This window comes from Anolis sagrei, chromosome 7 (genome assembly GCF_037176765.1).
Source record: "Anolis sagrei isolate rAnoSag1 chromosome 7, rAnoSag1.mat, whole genome shotgun sequence".
NCBI classification, from domain to species: domain Eukaryota; kingdom Metazoa; phylum Chordata; class Lepidosauria; order Squamata; family Dactyloidae; genus Anolis; species Anolis sagrei.
Window position 1 is genome coordinate 40,319,289 of NC_090027.1, and position 18,029 is coordinate 40,337,317.

At 44.7% G+C, this 18,029-nt stretch overlaps 1 protein-coding gene across 8 annotated transcripts in view; it reads left to right on the forward strand.

Annotated features, from left to right (window-relative positions):
- Window positions 1-18,029, forward strand: part of DIXDC1 (DIX domain containing 1) — a 96,171-nt gene that overhangs the window by 17,865 nt on the left and 60,277 nt on the right. For all 8 annotated transcript variants that reach the window (XM_067470796.1, XM_067470797.1, XM_060787196.2 and 5 more), the window contains exon 2: window positions 14,752-14,881. In XM_067470796.1, coding sequence (XP_067326897.1) covers window positions 14,752-14,881 — 130 coding nt within the window. The remainder of the gene's footprint in view (window positions 1-14,751; window positions 14,882-18,029) is intronic.

Consider the following 18,029-nt stretch of genomic DNA (forward strand, 5'->3'; position numbering starts at 1 on the left):
CTTTAATGAGAGGCACTGTTTTGGACAACGTACAGACCAGAGAAGTGCTTTCAATGTGCGGTCAGTAAACAAGACAGAGGAATGCCTGTTGGGTCTGAGGCTGGTGAAGGTGTTGGAGATCATGTCTTAGTGCAGTGGTTCCCAATGTTTTTTTGACCAGGGACCACTTGACCATGAACCATTTTGACCAGTAACCACTCTCCAACATTAGTATCAAAAGAATTATGAATCAGTTTTTGGTCAACCTTAGATTGAGTTTGGTTATTTGGGGTACTGATTCAGAAGATTGCATTGGATAGACCACATCAGCTCTAGTTTCTGTTACAGAACATATGCCATCCAGTAGTTGCCATTTGCTCATCCATTGCTACGATCGTTGAAAACCAAGACTTAGCACTATAGGAGGGTTTCGCGAGACCAGTTGCTTTTGCTGCAACGGTGAGGCCATGGACCATATTTTAGTTCTTGCAGACCACTGATGGTCCATGGACCACAGGTTGGGAATCACTTGGTGAATGTAGGACAAGTCTTCTTGAACCATAGACAGCAGAAAGGCAAGCAAGAAAAGAGTTTGAATGCACCTCAACATTGAGAAGAACTTCCTGTTGGTAGAGGAGTTGTTGTGATGTCTATGAGTCTGGTGGAGCATCTTTCTCTGGGCATTCTTAAGCAGGTGCTGGAGGGCCATCTCTCAGGAGTGTTCCTGCAACCCCAAAGATTGGATTAGATGGTCTCTTCTATCTCTACCAGAAAAGACAGACGAGCTGTAGAGCAGTGGTTCTCAACCTTCCTAATGCCGCGATCCCTTAATACAGTTCCTCATATTGTGGTGACCCCCAACCATAACCCTAACATTATGAATCGCCATGTAAATAATGATCTGCAGTATGTATTTTCATTCACTGGAGCAAATTTGCCACAAATACGCGGTATGCCCAAATTTGAATACTGGTGGGGTTGGCGGCGAGATTGATTTTGCCATTTGGGAGTTGTAGTTGCTGGGATTTGTATTTAACCTGTAAACAAAGAGCATTCTGAACCCCACCAACAATGGAATTGAACCAAAGTTGGCCCACAGAACTCCCATGACCAACAGAAAATATCGGAAGGGTTTGATGGCCATTGACCTTGAGTTTGGGAGTTGAAGTTTGCCTACATCCAGAGAGCACTCTAGACTCCAACAATGATGGATCTGGACCAAACTCGGCATGGATACTCCATATGCCCAAATGTGAACACTTGTGGGGTTTTGGGAAAATAGACCTTGAGATTTGGGAGTTGTACTTGCTGGGATTTATAGTTCACCTACAATCAAGGAGCGTTCTGAACCCCAACAGTGATAGAATTGGGCCAAACTTCCCACACAGAGACCCCCATGACCAACAGAAAATACTGTGTTTTCTGATGGTCTTTGGCGACCCCTCTGACACCCCTTCGCGACCCCTCCAGGGGTTCCGACCCCCAGGTTGAGAAACTGCTGTAGAGAGATGTCCAAAGGCATAGTGTGCATCTTTAGCATGCAAATACCTAGAAAGACAGGATGTAGGAGAACAGGCAGAAGGGACAATTGGATGTATTATAATCCCTCCCTTCTCGTCTGCAGTGTTATGGCACGCCGTGCTATTCCTGCTTGGCTTCTTAGACACATGGCATAAGGATCATGCAGGTGTGATGGGATGCCCCAGTTGATCCCTACAGGGAATAACTAGAAAGGTAGAAACTCTTCAGTAAATAAATAGAGCTGTATTTATTTATCGTATCAGAAGTGAATTGAGGGTAGAGTTATAATGTACTAGCTGTCCCCTGCCACGCGTAGCTGTGGCCCAGTCTGTTGATCTGGAAAATAAAGTACAGTATATTCTGGCGTATAAGACTACTTTTTAACCCAATAAAATCTTCTCAAAAGTCAGGGGTCGTCTTATACGCGGGTGTAGTCTTATGCATGGGAGTCGTCTTAACTCTATATTTTAACTGGAAAAGTTGGGGGTCGTCTTATACGTCCAGTCGTCTTATATGCCGGAATATACGGGTAATGAGAAAGTGTTGGTTTCTAATCTATGTAATTCCTTTCTGCTTGTGGGTAAACAGTATTTCTTGCTGTTTCTTTGTCAGTGTTGATGTGGAGAGTGTCTGGTTTGCCCACCCTGGAACATGCAAGATATCATTGTCCTTAATGGTCCTTTCAAATCTATGATACTATATCTCTGTGTGTGAATCATATCCATCTATCTGTCTATCTTCTATCTCTCTCTCTCTCTCTCTCTCTCTCTCTCTCTCTATCTATGGCTGGATGGCTCTTTGTCAGGAGGACTTTGATTAAGTTTTCTTGCCCTGATGAAGGGAGTTAGATTGGATGACCTTAAGTATTTTCTGATGGTCACGGGGGTTTTGTGTGGGAAGTTTGCCCCAATTCTGTCGTTTGTGGGGTACATAATGCTCTTTGATTGTAGGCGAACTGTGAATCCCAGTGACTACAACTCCCAAATGTCAAGGTCTATTTCCCCCAAACTCCATCTGTGTACGTATTTGGGCGTATTGAGTGCTTGTGCCAAGTTTGGTGCAGATCCATCATTGTTTGAGTCCACAGTGCTCTCTGGATGTAGGTGAACTACAACTCCCAAAGTCAAGGTCAATGCTCACCAAACCCTTCCAGGATTTTCTGTTGGTCATGGAAGTTCTGTGTGCCAAGTTTGGTTAAATTCCATCGTTGGTGGGGTTCAGAATGCTCTTTGATTAGAGGTGAACTATAAATCCCAGCAACTACAACTCCCAAATGACAGAATCATAAATTTTTGAGTGATGGTCACTCCTTGTGTTGTGAGACATTTTGTTGCCAAATTTGGTGTGATTTTGTTCATTGGTTCTTTTGTTTTTAAGGTACTCACTAGGCACAGAGCATTTATATATATATATAGATTTAAAAACACAAACAAAGTTACAAACTTGACATTATACTAGATTTCCTTTGACCAGAAGCTGGCCACTTGGAGTGCCTCTGGTGTGGCTATAAAAAGGTCCTCTGTTGTGTATGTGGCAGGGCTCAGGTTGCATTGGAGTAGATGGTCTGTGGTTTGCTGTTCTCTGCACTTGCATGTCGTGGGTTCCACTTTTTTTAGTCCCATTTCTGAAGGTTGGCTCTGCATCTCGTGGTGCCAGAGTGTTCAGCGCCTTCCAAGGTGTTCAGCGCCTTCCAAGTCGCCCAGTTTTCTGTGTGCCCAGGAGGGAGTCTCTCATTTTGTATCAGTCACTGATTGAGGTTTCACCTGCCACTTTTGGACTCTTGCTTGCTGAGGTGTTCCTGCGAGTATCACTGTAGATCTTAGGAAGCACTTTCTTGATTTAAGGCATGGTTTGCTGGGTGATATCCAAACACAGATGAGGTGGAGATGTCAATGCCTTGGTCCTTTCGTTTTGTTGTTTATTCGTTCAATCGCTTCCGACTCTTTGTGACCTCATGGACCAGCCCATGCCAGAGCTCCCTCGCAGCCGTCAAGACCCCCAGCTTCTTCAGAGTCATGCCAGTCACTTCAAGGATACCAACCACCCATATTTCCCTTGGTCGGCCCCTCTTACTTTTTCCTTCCCTTTGGTCCTTACGTTTTGTTGTTTATTTGTTCAGTCGCTTCCGACTCTTCGTGACCTCATGGACTACCATCCATGCCAGAGCTCCCTCTCGGCTGTCACCACCCCCAGCTCCTTCAGAGTCAAGCCAGTCACTTCAAGGATACCAACCACCCATCTTTCCCTTGGTCGGCCCCTCTTCCTTTTTCCTTCCCTTTGGTCCTTTTGTTTTGTTGTTTATTCGTTCAGTCGCTTCCGACTCTTAGTGACCTCATGGACCAGCCCATGCCAGAGCTCCCTCTCGGCCGTTACCACCCCCAGCTCCTTCAGAGTCAAGCCAATCACTTCAAGGATACCAACCACCCATCTTTCCCTTGGTCGGCCCCTCTTACTTTTTCCTTCCCTTTGGTCCTTACGTTTTGTTGTTTATTTGTTCAGTCGCTTCCGACTCTTCGTGACCTCATGGACCAGCCCATGCCAGAGCTCCCTCTCGGCCGTCACCACCCCCAGCTCCTTCAAAGTCAAGCCAGTCACTTCAAGGATACCATCCACCCATCTTGCCCTTGGTCGGCCCCTCTTACTTTTTCCTTTCTTTTGGTCCTTTCGTTTTGTTGTTTATTCGTTCAGTCGCTTCCGACTCTTTGTGCCCTCATGGACCAGCCCATGCCAGAGCTCCCTCTCGGCCGTTACCACCCCCAGCTCCTTCAGAGTCAAGCCGATCACTTCAAGGATACCAAGCACCCATCTTTCCCTTGGTCGGCCCCTCTTCCTTTTTCCTTCCCTTTGGTCCTTTCGTTTTGTTGTTTATTCGTTCAGTCGCTTCCGACTCTTCGTGACCTCATGGACCAGCCCATGCCAGAGCTCCCTCTCGGCCATCACCACTCCTAGCTCCTTCAGAGTCAAGCCAGTCACTTCAAGGATACCATCCACCCATCTTGCCCTTGGTCGGCCCCTCTTCCTTTTTTCCTTCCCTTTTCCCCAACATCATGAGAAGACAGGAAAGCTTAGAGAAGATAATGATGTGACCAAAGTACTTCATCTTTGCCTCTCATATCCTTCCTTCCAATGAGCAGTCTGGCTTTACTTCTTGAAGTATGGACTGGTTGGATCTTCTTGCGGTCCAAGGCACTCTCAGAATTTTCCACCAACACCACAGTTCAAAAGCATCTATCTTCCTTCCTTTCGTTACTGACTGCTACTTTCCGACAGATATCAGGTGGTGCAATACCAGCTAAACAATATAATTTCTCCAGCGGTGTTGGGTGTACACATCCTGTGATAATGCGGCATGTCTCATTAAGAGCCACATCCACTGTTTTAGTATGGTGAGATGTGTACCACACTGGGTATGCGTACTCAGCAGCAGAGTAGCCAAGCACAAGGGCAGATGTCTTCACTGTGTCTGGTTGTGATCCCCAGGTTGTGCCAGTCAGCTTCCGTATGATATTATTTCTAGCACCCACTTTTTGCTTGCTATTCAAGCAGTGCTTCTTGTAAGTCAGAGCACAGTCCAGAGTGACTCCCGGGTATTTGGGTGCGCTGCAATGCTCCAGTGGGATTCCTTCCCAGGTCATCCTCAGACCTCGAGATGCTTGTCTGTGCTTAAGGTGAATAGAGCGGTAACACATGGGAATCCGTCCCTTTGTGGATGCTCTCTTAAAGGAGTTGGCCACACAGAACCACAATGTTGGCCTAAGGAAAACTATGGGCTCCTGCTATCCGGCTGTGCAAGGAAAGTCTTCTGGGGAATGTACGGATTTCCCCTAGATTCAAAGAACGCCGGGTAAATTTTCAGACGTTGGAGATGAAAGCGACTAATTAGTCCTGCTTTGAAACCTTCCCTGGGGAGAGACAAATAATAATGAGAACGGAAGCTCATGCACCGACTCTGCCTTCCTCGCTCATCGCCGCGGTCGCATCCCGGCATCGTATCATATAGTGTAACCCGTCTTATATTAATCCACAAATGAAAATTGTCGGTGCCTCTTTTCATTCCCCTTTTATCTCAGTTTGCTGGGATCTCCATGCGGGGCCCAAACAGCACGGACACAATTTAACATAGAAAGAGGACTTTTAATGAGAAAATTCAGAGGAGAGAGGCCAATTACAATCAATGTTCCCCTAAGAAAAAAATTGATGTGCACTTGGCCTGCATTGAGAACAGTTAGGACTTTGTTTGCTGGCCGACAAATGCATGGTACTGATATTTTGTGTGTATGTATATAAATGTGTGTGTTTGTGTGTGTGTATGTGTGTGTGTATATGTGTGTGTATACGTGTGTTTGTGTATATATATACGGTATATATGTGTGTATGTATATGGTATATATGTATGTGTATATATGTATTTACATTTACCCATATATGCACACACATATATGCACATACATATATACAACACACACATATATACTGTAAACCGCGTTGAGTCGCCGGCTAGGCTGAGAAACGGCGGTATACAAGTATAGCAAATAAATAAATAAATAAATAAATATATACACACACCTATATACACACATATATATACACACATTCCATGTTCTGGCTACTGATCGTGTTATCTGTATGTATGTTTATATATATATGTGTGTGTGTGTATATATGTGTCTGTGTATTTGTGTATATATATATACACACACATACACACACATGTATACTATATATATACACACACCTATATACACACATATATATACACACATTCCATGTTCTGGCTACTGATCGTGTTATCTGTATGTATGTGTATATATATGTGTGTGTGTATATATGTGTCTGTGTGTTTGTGTATATATATACACACACACACATACACACACATAAAGATATCATGATCAGTAGCCAGAACATGGAATGTGTCTGTATATGTGTGTGTATATGGTATATAAGTATGCGTATATATGTGTGTACATATATGTGTGTATATGTATATGTGTGTATATGTTTGTGTGTATATGTACACACACATATATGCACATACATATATACCATATATATACACACATATATATATACACACATTCCATGTTCTGGCTACTGATCGTGTTATCTGTATGTATGTGTGTGTATATATATGTGTATATATGTGTCTGTATGGTGACCGGGACAGGATAGGGATTCTGTTAGCGTACCGACCACCCCGCTGCACGACAGTCTCCTTACCTGAGCTAGCAGGAGTGGTCTCGGACATGGCGTTGAGCTCCCAGCGGCTTTTGGTCCTGGGAGATTTCAATGTTCATGCCGAGACCTCTCTTTCTGGAGCGGCTCAGGACTTCATGGCCGCCATGACAACCATGGGCCTGTCCCAATTAGTATCTGGTCCCACCCATACTGCCGGACACACACTGGATTTGGTCTTTACACAGGGATGGGGTGACAGTGTCGGGGCGGAGGAGCTGACCATCGCTCCATTGTCATGGTCCGATCACTACCTGATTAGGTTTAGACTTACTGTTCCTCCCAACCTCCGCAGGGGTGGTGGACCCATTAGAATGGTCCGCCCCAGGAGACTTATGGATCCAAATGGTTTCCTGACGGCTCTTGGGGAGTTTCCCACCTCCTTGACTGGCGACCCTGTCGATGCCTTGGTCTCTCATTGGAACACCGAGATGACTAGGGCAATCGACACAATCGCTCCAGAACGCCCCCTCTCGAGTAACCGAGCTAACCCAGCCTCTTGGTTTACTGAGGAGCTGGCGGCAATGAAGCGAAAGAAGAGGTGGCTAGAGCGCGTGTGGCGCAGGAATCCGACTAAATCAGCCCAAACACATCTGAACGCCTTTTTAAGGTCTTACGATGTGGCAATAGCGGCAGCACAAAAAACATCTTTTGCTGCCAATATTGCATCTGCGAAGAATCGTCCAGCTGAGCTCTTCCGAGTTGTCAGGGGTCTGTTAAACCCGCCGAAAAGCGAGATCCCTGACAACTCTGGAGCTCGCTGTGAAGCGTTTGCTCGATTCTTCACAGATAAAATTGGGCGGATTCGGTCGGCTTTTGACACCACCTTACCTGCAGTCTCTAGGAATGTAACGAGAGCATCTGCTTGTCAGGTTTTATTGGATTCATTTCAATTGGTTCAGCTTGAGGATGTGGACAGGATCCTTGGAGAGGTGCGGCCCACCACATGCATCCTAGACCCCTGCCCATCCTGGCTGTTAAAAGAAGCCAGAGGGGGTTTGGCAGAGTGGGTGAAGGTGGTGGTTAATGCCTCCTTACAGGAGGGCAAGATTCCAGCGAGCTTAAAACAAGCTATTATCAAACCGCTGTTGAAAAAACCATCACTGGACCCCACTCAATTAGACAACTATCGGCCAGTTTCCAATCTCCCCTATTTGGGCAAAGTCCTGGAACGTGTGGTGGCGGCACAACTCCAGGGATTCCTGGTAGACACTGATTATCTTGATCCGGCACAGTCTGGCTTTAGACCGGGACATGGAACGGAAACAGCCTTGGTCGCCTTGGTAGATGATCTGCGCAGGGAACTGGACAGGGGGAGTGTGTCCCTGTTAGTTCTGCTGGACCTCTCAGCGGCCTTCGATACCATCGATCACGGTATCCTTCTAGGACGCCTCATAGACATGGGTCTTGGGGGTACTGCCTTGCAGTGGCTCCAGTCATTTCTTGAGGGACGGTCCCAGAAGGTGTTACTGGGTGACACCTGTTCGGCCCCACAACCGTTGTCGTGTGGAGTCCCACAGGGTTCGATCCTGTCCCCAATGTTATTTAACATCTACATGAAGCCGCTGGGGGAGATCATTCGGAGTTTCGGACTGAGATGTTATCTCTACGCAGATGATGTCCAGATCTGTCACTCCTTCTCACCTGTCACCAAGGAGGCTGTCCAGACCTTGAATCGGTGTCTAGCTGCTGTGTCGGACTGGATGAGAGCTAACAAATTGAAATTGAATCCAGACAAGACAGAGGTCCTACTGGTCAGTCGCAAGGCCGAACAGGGTATAGGGTTACAGCCTGTGTTGGATGGGGTTACACTCCCCCTGAAGACGCAGGTTCGCAGCTTGGGAGTGATCCTGGACTCTCAGCTGAACCTGGAATCCCAGGTCTCAGCGGTGGCTGGGAGAGCTTTTGCACAACTAAAACTTGTGCACCAGTTGCGCCCGTACCTCGGGAAGTCTGATCTGGCCACGGTGGTCCACGCTCTTGTTACATCCCGAATAGACTACTGCAACGCTCTCTACTTGGGGTTGCCCTTGAAGACTGTTCGGAAACTTCAACTAGTCCAACGAGCGGCGGCCAGATTGCTTACCGGAGCAACATACAGGGAGCATACCACCCCCCTGTTGTGCCAGCTCCACTGGCTGCCGATTCAGTTCCGAGCACAATTCAAGGTGCTGGTTTTGACCTACAAAACCCTACACGGTTCCGGTCCAGCGTATCTGTCCGAACGTATCTCCCTCTATGTACCACCCCGGAGTCTGAGATCATCTGGGGAGGCCCTGCTCTCGACCCCACCACTGTCACAAGTGAGGCTGGTGGGGACGAGGAGCAGGGCTTTCTCAGTGGTGGCCCCCCACCTGTGGAACTCACTCCCGGGGGAGATTAGGGCATCATCATCCCTCCTCGCCTTCAGGAGGAGGGTGAAAACTTGGTTATGGGACCAGGCCTTTGGCCACTCTGGCAATTAAATCAGTCAATCAGGCAAGTAAAACAAGCAGGATGGATGAATGGAACGAAAAACTAGATCTAGGTGTTAACAAACACTGACCATGTAAGAGGAGAAACTGGGTTTGTATTTGGTTTTAAGGATTTTATGGATTTTATGATTATATTGTATGCATGTCAACTGTGAATTGTTGTAATTTTATGTAACTTTGTGTACGATTGTTTTTGATGCAGGCATCAAATGGTGCCTTGCTCCTGTAAGCCGCCCTGAGTCCCCCTCGGGGTGAGAAGGGCGTGGTAAAAGAACCCCCAAATAAATTAAAATAAAATAAATATGTTTGTATATATATACACACACATACATACACACACATACAGATATCATGATCAGTAGCCAGAACATGGAATGTGTGTGTATATGTGTGTGTATATGGTATATAAGTATGTGTATATATGTGTGTACACATATGTGTGTATATGTATATATGTGTATATGTTTGTGTGTATATACACACACACACATATGCACATACATATATATCATATACACACATGTGTACACATGTGTATATATGTGTGTACATATGTGTGTTTATGTATATATGTGTATATGTTTGTGTGTATATATACATACACATATACGCACATACATATATACCATATACACAAACATATATCTATACCATATATACGCATACACACATATATACACACATTCCATGTTCTGGCTGCTAATCATGATATCAGTATGTGTGTATATGTATATATGTGTATATGTGTGTGTTTTGGACATACTCCTTAGTCTGGCTCTTTAAGGCTTCTGGGCTCCGACATGTGTATGAGTATACACACACACACATACACACATACAGATATCATGATCAGTAGCCAGAACGTGGAAAATGATGGATCACTTTCTGATTTTTGCTGGAGATGTGGGAAATGGAGCAGCTTCTTTTAAGATGAAATCAAGTCCAACCCACGCATGCAATGTGACACAGCAACGGATCACATTTGGAGAGAAAGATGATTTTTTGCAAGATGCAGAAGGAAGAAACCTTCCTGAATGCAAAGCGCAGTTAGTAAAAGGGGCGTTTTAAATGGAGCTGCAACCAAAATACTTCTCATGTCAACACTTGGGTGCCTTGAGCATCACCAAGGGCCTTTCGGTTTGCTCATTTCTGTGTATTTGATGCCTCTCTGCCTTTTCTTCGCTCATTAAGCATGGCTCTGTGCTTATATCTCCGAAATAAATATATCTTTTGTGTCTCAGATGCCAGATGAATGGGGTTTCTTCCCCCCTTCGATAGGCATCAAAATCTTGCAGGAAAATGGTAAGCGCCGAGATTTTTTATGGCCATATAATAAGCTTCAAAGTGCTGCAGGAAAAACCTATATAATATGCAGAAGGGGGAGAGATTACTCAAACTGCTAATTAAGTCAGGGATCTGAAGCAAGAAAAGAAGTAATCTTCCTTCAAAGGGGGGCATTTGCAAAAAGATATAAATGAAATGAGCACCACCATAGAGACGGAGCTGAGTATCAGCTTAGGAAAGAAATCATGACGTATTTCTTGGGGTAATAAAAATTCAGAGCCAGCGAAGAGCATTGGAGTAAAATGTGACTTCCTTCCCCACATCAAGGCTACGATGTAGGTCAGATGAGAGTCTCCTGAGACGCCCCATGAATGAAATCAATTACTTTCTGCTTAGAGGTAATCAATTCCACCGGAAAGTGGTACAGTACAAGCCTAAGCAAGTTTATCTGGAATAGGTCAGGCACTGGGTTGGAGACAGGCTTAGAGCAGACACACTGAAATCAGGGGAACGTAAACTAGTCTCAGATTCCTTGAAGTCATCCTTTTATTCATCTGCAATTCATTTCATTTTCTTGTACGTTGCCTAGAAAGAGAGGATATCAAAGAAATAAAGAGTGCCCTGTTGTCACATTGCCAGGGCTCTGCCAATATTTAGGCAGAGATGAACCAAACTCCCAGTTTGTGTTAAACAATTTAATTAAAACAGCACTTACTTTCTGGTTGTTTTAATTAAATTGTTTAACACAAACTGGGAGCTTGGTTAAACAATGTATTTATTTATTATTCGAACTTATATGCCGCTACTCCCCTGGGGCTCGGAGCGGCTTACAAGAATGGCTAAAATCTAACACAATTTAAAAGCAATTTAAAACAATTTAAAAACAGCAATATCAAAAATCAAAGGCCTGTCGAAACAGGTATGTCTTAATTAAAACAGCACTTACTTTCGGGTTGTTTTAATTAAATTGTTTATCACAAACTGGTAGTTTGGTTCATCTCTGCCTAAATATTGGCAGAGCCCTGGCAACGTTACAGAATACTTTTCTCCCCAAGATCAGTCCCAAGGCTAGCTCCTTATATCCAGAAACACCCAGCTGCAACCTGTTTCTTGCATACCTCCACCCTTAATTGCATTCACCCATGAACTCTTACTTACAGATTACTCAACCCTTTAGAACTAAGACTTACATTAACCCATCACCAACTTCTAGGCCTAACAGGAGCGGGGTACAGGGAGCATACTACTCCTCTGTTGCGCCAGCTCCACTGGCTGCCAATTAGCTTCCGAGCACAATTCAAAGTGCTGGTGTTGACCTATAAATCCCTAAACGACTCCGGCCCAGTTTACCTGTCCGGACAGATTCTCCCCTATGAACCATCAAGGTTGTTAAGATCTTCTGGAGGGGCCCTGCTCTCGGTCCCACCATCTTTGCAATCGCGTTTGGTGGGGACGAGGGACAGGGCCTTCTCGGTGGTGGCCCCTCTGCTCTGGAACTCTCTCCCATTGGAGATTAGAACTGACCCTTCCCTCCTGACCTTTAGAAAGTTGGTGAATTCTGGCTTTGGAATCTGGCATTTGATGAGTGAGGCAATAACTCTTGACCACATGGACGGATGGGGATGAATAGTGATTTTTATGCTAACGACTTGGCTTTATATAATTGTATGATAGTACTTTAATGTGTTTATATTAGTGTATTATTGATGTGATGTTTTTAAACTATTCTGTATGAACTCCCTTGTTGGAGGAGAGAAGACCGGTATATAAAAGTTCCAAATAAATAAATAAATCGGCCTACCACCACCAACCACCATCAACTGCAGAACACGATACATGACACCTGTTTAATTTAATACCAACTAAGTTTTTGGTTTTGCACTTTGCCATTCTTTCTGGAGTAAGGTTCCCTTTATCATATCATGCATAGATTTCCAGTAGCTGTGAAAGAGAGAAAAGTTAGAGCGATGGTGGCATTACTTTTTGTCCCACCTGCATATAATATACAGGCAGTCCCTGAGTTACAAACATCAGACTTACAAATGACTCATAGTTAAGAAGGGGTGAGACAATTGGGAGAGGAATCTACTCCTTGGAAGGGAAATTCAGCCCTGGAAGAGTCATTATCATGGGGAAAAGGGGTCTCCACTGAGGCTTTCTCTCCAATCCTTGTTTCCACAAGAAGCCAAAATGTTCAAAACCCATGGCAGCAGGCCGGTCCATCCTCATTGTTTTTCTGCTGAGCAAGCAGCCTCCAACCCGCGCCGACAGTGGGGCTCTTTTCCGAGGCCAAAGCTAATGTTGCGTGGCGACTGAAGTTGGATTTCTCTTGTCAGGATGATTACAAATGGCTCGGTGATCGGAATACGACTTTGTGGCCGATGGACCATGTGGAAGAATGCGCTGCAACTGATGTTGCCGAAATGGTGGGGAACGGAAGCTTAAAACCCGCCGTGTCAGCAGAATAACAGGGAGTTTAGCGGAAAGGGAGGCTTTGCAGCAAAAGGAGTAAATGTGATTATGTCGCCTGAACGACACAGAGGAGGTCCAGGCGCTGTATTGCATTATGTTTTCATGTTAGCATTACATTAATAGTCGATGCATCTATTTTCATGTATATTTTTCTTTAAATAATGTTTATCGCCCCACCTTCTGACTTGAAACTCTCCAGGAAAGAGTGAACAAGACATTGGTGTCGCACCTCAGAGTAGAATCACCTTGCTTCAGACATCAAACAGCACATAGGCAATAGTCTTTATGCTTTATTAAAGTAAAAGATCAAAAGTTAAAAAAGCAAAAGTATAATGTATTGTCAAAGGCTTTGTTGTAGGTTTTTTCGAGCTATATGGCCATGGTCTAGAGGCATTCTCTCCTGACCTTTCGCCTGCATCTATGACAAGTATCTTCAGAGGTAGTGAGGTCTGTTGGAACTAGGAAAAAGGGTTTATATATCTGTGGAAAGACTAGGGTGGGACAAAGGACTCTTGTCTGCTGGAGCTAGGTGTGAATGCCTCTAAACCATGGCCATATAGCCCGAAAAAACCTACAACAACCCAGCAAAAGTATAGTTCCAAAGTTCAATACAAGGTAACACTTGAAAACAGGATCCAAGAAGATATAAGCAAGGCAAAGTCCCATGAGAACATGATAAAGTCCTGAAACCATGAACATGAAAACTGCAAGATAAATCCTAAGTCTCTTGGTTGAAGCAAGAAGTTGCTCTGATACTGGGGTATTTTCAAACAGCCTGTTTATGTCAGGTTTTACAATGTATTGTAATGTAATATAGCTGAGTCATGCACTGCTAATGGACTTCTATTGGAAATGCTGAGTCATGCATTAACTGTATATAGGGAATCATTTGGGGAATGTGTTCTGGCCTAGTCCAGGTGATTGTGAATGATGTAATCCTGGGTCTGAGTTAAGTTAATGAGTTGGGAACCAATCAGAGTTTGCTATGTGTAATTGTATAGAATTGTATATAAGGAAGTCATGTACAGTGTATTCTCTCTGCTTGTGCTGTGATTTTGTTCATCGAAGGCTCTATGTAATTGATTAAAAGGACCTGTCTGCTCAGACAAGATATAACTGTATGTTGTGGTAAGTTTGTACTGTCATCTAGACTGGGGGAAGGACAATGGTAAAACTGACAATGGCCAGGCATGTGCTCAAGTGTCTGTAAAAGGTTCCAGCGTGACTGCAGGCTGTTTGAGCAGTTGACTGAAAATACTGTGCAGGAAGAAGCTACTGGAAAGCTCCATCTAAAGCTCCAACCTCATCAAGGTCAATCTGTTCGTTAGTGCTTTCTTGCTCATTATCTGGCTGAGAACAACTGTCCTCGCTTCCTAAATCAGAATGCACCTGGCTCTCAGTCGTTTCATTATCAACAGCGTCATCCCTTGCTGTGGGAAACAACTGAACTTCTGTACCCTGTTCACCCTGTTCTTCCTCGTCTATCACAGGGACATCACTTTGCACCTGACTGAATCTAAATCCCATCATCCTCATCATAATCATTGACACTATCACTCTGAGATTCCAGCTGAGTCACAACAATTGGAAAGGAATTACCCACATTGCATGTATTTTGTGCAGTCATTGTGGCCAATATTTACGTATAGGCGTTTATTTATGGTATTACAGTTATGCTCTTTGCAATGAGAGGTCACCCAAAAAACATATTGAAATGCTTCCAGGCTCAACATTTTGTATGAGGTGGACTCAACCTGTGTATTGTGTCCCAATTCCTGTCTTACAGCAACAGCTGCAGGCCTATGTGGCCTGGGTGAATTCCCAGCTGAAGAAGAAGCCGGCGGTCAAGCCCGTGCAGGACCTGAGGCAGGATCTCCGCGATGGGGTCGTCCTGGCTTCGCTTGTCGAGATCGTGGGTCAGTATCATTATTATTATTATATTTATTTATATTTCGCTGTTTCTCTCCACAAGGAGATTCAAAGAGGGGTCTAAATAAACAAAAATAATACTGTTATGGTGATGTTGTGTTCGAAACGTCAGGTGAAAAGGCTGCTAGAACATGGCCGTACAGCCTGGAAACCACTAGGCTTGGGACCAAATTGGTTTGACCAAAAGTGATTTGTAATATTCGGTGGTCCGTTTTGTGCAATCCTCAAAAACAGAACAGGGAGGAGGGAACTGAAAAGCTGGGCAAAACGGATCAAGAGAGCCGGATTTATTGACTACTAGCCATACCCAGCAATGCGTTGCTGTGACCCACATGGGGGTTCTGTGTGGGAAGTTTGGCCCAATTCTATTGTTGGTGGAGTTCAGAACGATCTTTGATTGTAGGTGAACTATAAATCCCGGCAACCACAACTCCCAAATGTGAAGGTCTATTTTTCCCAAACTCCACCAGTGTTCACATTTGGACATATTGAGTATTTGTGCCAAGTTTGGTCCAGATCCATCATTGTTTGATTCCGGATGTAGGTGAACTACAACTCCAAAACTCAAGGTCAATGCCCACTAAGCCCTTCCAGTATTTTCTGTTGATCATGTTCTGTGTGCCAAGACTGGTTCAATTCCATCATTGGTGTAATTCAGAATGCTCTTTGATAGTAGGCGAACTATAAATCCCAGCAACTATAACTTCCAAATGACTCAAGCAATCCACCCCCAACAACCCCACCAGCATTCAGATTTGGACGTATCTGGTATTTATGTCAAATTTGGTCCAGTGAATGAAAATACGTCCTGCATATTAGATATTTACATTATGATTCATAACAGTAGCCAAATTACGATTATGAAGTAGCAGCAAAAATAATTTTATGGTTGGGGGTCACCATAACATGACAAAATGTATTAAGGGATCACAGCCTAAGGAAGGTTGAGAAACACTGGCATAGAAAGACACAACAGAATCCAGTAGGACTTTTGAAACTGCCAAGGAAGAAGGCATTCGGGACGAGGGACAGGGCCTTCTCGGTGGTGGCCCCACGACTCTGGAACTCTCTCCCACTGGAGGTCAGAACCGCCCCGTCTATCCTGACATTCAGGAAACGGGTGAAGACGTGGTTGTGGAGACAGGCTTTCGATGAATGAGACAGCACCCTAGGATTGTGGATGGAAGATGAGGTATACTTGTTTTTAATATGACGACTGACCACCGTAGTTTTAAATATAGTTGTTATTTTAAATGTGTTATTGTAATTATGAACTATGATATTTTACTGATTGTATGTTTTTATGGTTGTAAACCGGGCTGAGTCCCTCTAAGAGGTGAGAAGCCCGGTATAGAAAAAATTGAAATAAATAAAATAAATAATTCCCAACATAAGCTTCATCAGAGGGTCACAACAACAATATTGTGGAAGGCCTTCATGGCCAGAATCACTGGGGTGTTGTGGGGTTTCTAGGCTTGTGCAATTTGGCCAAAAGGCATACAGCCTTGGGGTCAATTTTCGGCTATTCCCTCATTATGTTTACCAGGAAATTACTCGAATCGCGAAGAGTGTTGCCGTTTTTATTCGGCAAAGATTCGTCCCATTGGCTACAAAGGGAAATTAAAGGCTCAATCCTCAGTCATTTGAAACCTACCTCGGTTTTAGACCCCATTTACAACTGCAGGCCTGCCAAGTTTCAGAACAATTCGCCAGTCTATTGATTTTTCAGAATTATTTTAAGTTTTAACCATAACTTTTTTTTAAAAGACAAACTGCCAGAGAGGGTTCTGGGAACTGTAGTCACCGATTGTGTCCATTCTCAGCCAATCAAAGCATAGACACAACCAGGCTTTTTATTGGTTGAGAAACAGAGAGAAAAACTTCAACTCCCATCATGCTCCAAGAGGAAATCAGAAACTTTTCAATGCCCGCCCCATGCAAGTGCTGCTGGGAAAACAAGTTCCCAGCTGGGCCCTCTCTGGAGGAGGAGCCTAGGGAAGTTTTCCAGTGCTGGGGAGGGAGAAAAGATGCTGGAGGATCTTCTCCAAGAGTCCCACAGCAAAGCTCTGTCTCGGGCATAATGAAGACTTCACTCCATCCTCTCCAGTCTATATAAATAGAAACGTAATGCTCATTTAATGTTCACTGTGTGGATCATAATAAATTGTGGCAAGTTCTTGGTGGGATGGGCATCCCAAGCCCCCTTCCCTCTCTCCTGAGGGATCTGTCCAAGGACCAAGGAGCAAGTCAGAACTGACCACGGAACAACAGACTGGTTCAAGATTGGGAAAGGCGTACGACAAGGCTGCATCCTCTCACCCAACCTTTGTAACTTGTATGCAAAACACATCATACAATGTGCGGGGCTTGATGAATGCAAAGCTGGGGTGAAAATTGCTGGAAGAAACATGAACAACCTCAGATATGCAGATGACACCACTCTGATGGCCGAAAGCGAGGAGGAGCTGAGGAGCCTTCTAATCAAGGTGAAAGAAGAAAGCGCAAAAGCCGGGTTGCAGCTAAACGTCAAAAAAACCAAGATTATGGCAACAAGAATGATTGACAACTGGGAAATAGAGGGAGAAAACGTGGAGGCCGTGACAGACTTTGTATTTCTAGGGGCAAAGATGAGTGCAGACGCAGACTGTGGCCAGGAAATCAGAAGACGCTTCCTTCTTGAGAGGAGAGCAATGTCCAGTCTCGATAAAATCGTAAAGAGTGGAGACATCAGACTGGCAACAAAGATCCATTGCCTAGTCCAAGCCATGGTCTTCCCTGTAGTCACCTACGGATGTGAGAACTGGGAAGGCTGAGCCAAGGAAGAAAGATGCTTTTGAGCTGTGGTGTTGGAGGAAAGTTCTGAGAGTGCCTTGGACTGCGAGAAGATCCAACCAGTCCATCCTCCAGGAAATAAAGCCCGACTGCTCACTGGAGAGAAAGATACTAGAGACAAAGTTGTCCTTTGGCCACATTATGAGGAGACAGCAAAGCCTAGAGAAGACAATGATGCTGGGGAAAGTGGAAGCTAAAAGGAAGAGGGGCTGACCAAGGGCAAGATGGATGGATGGCATCCTTGAAGTGACTGGACTGACCTTGAAGGAGCTGGGGGTGGTGACGGCCGACAGGGGGCTCTGG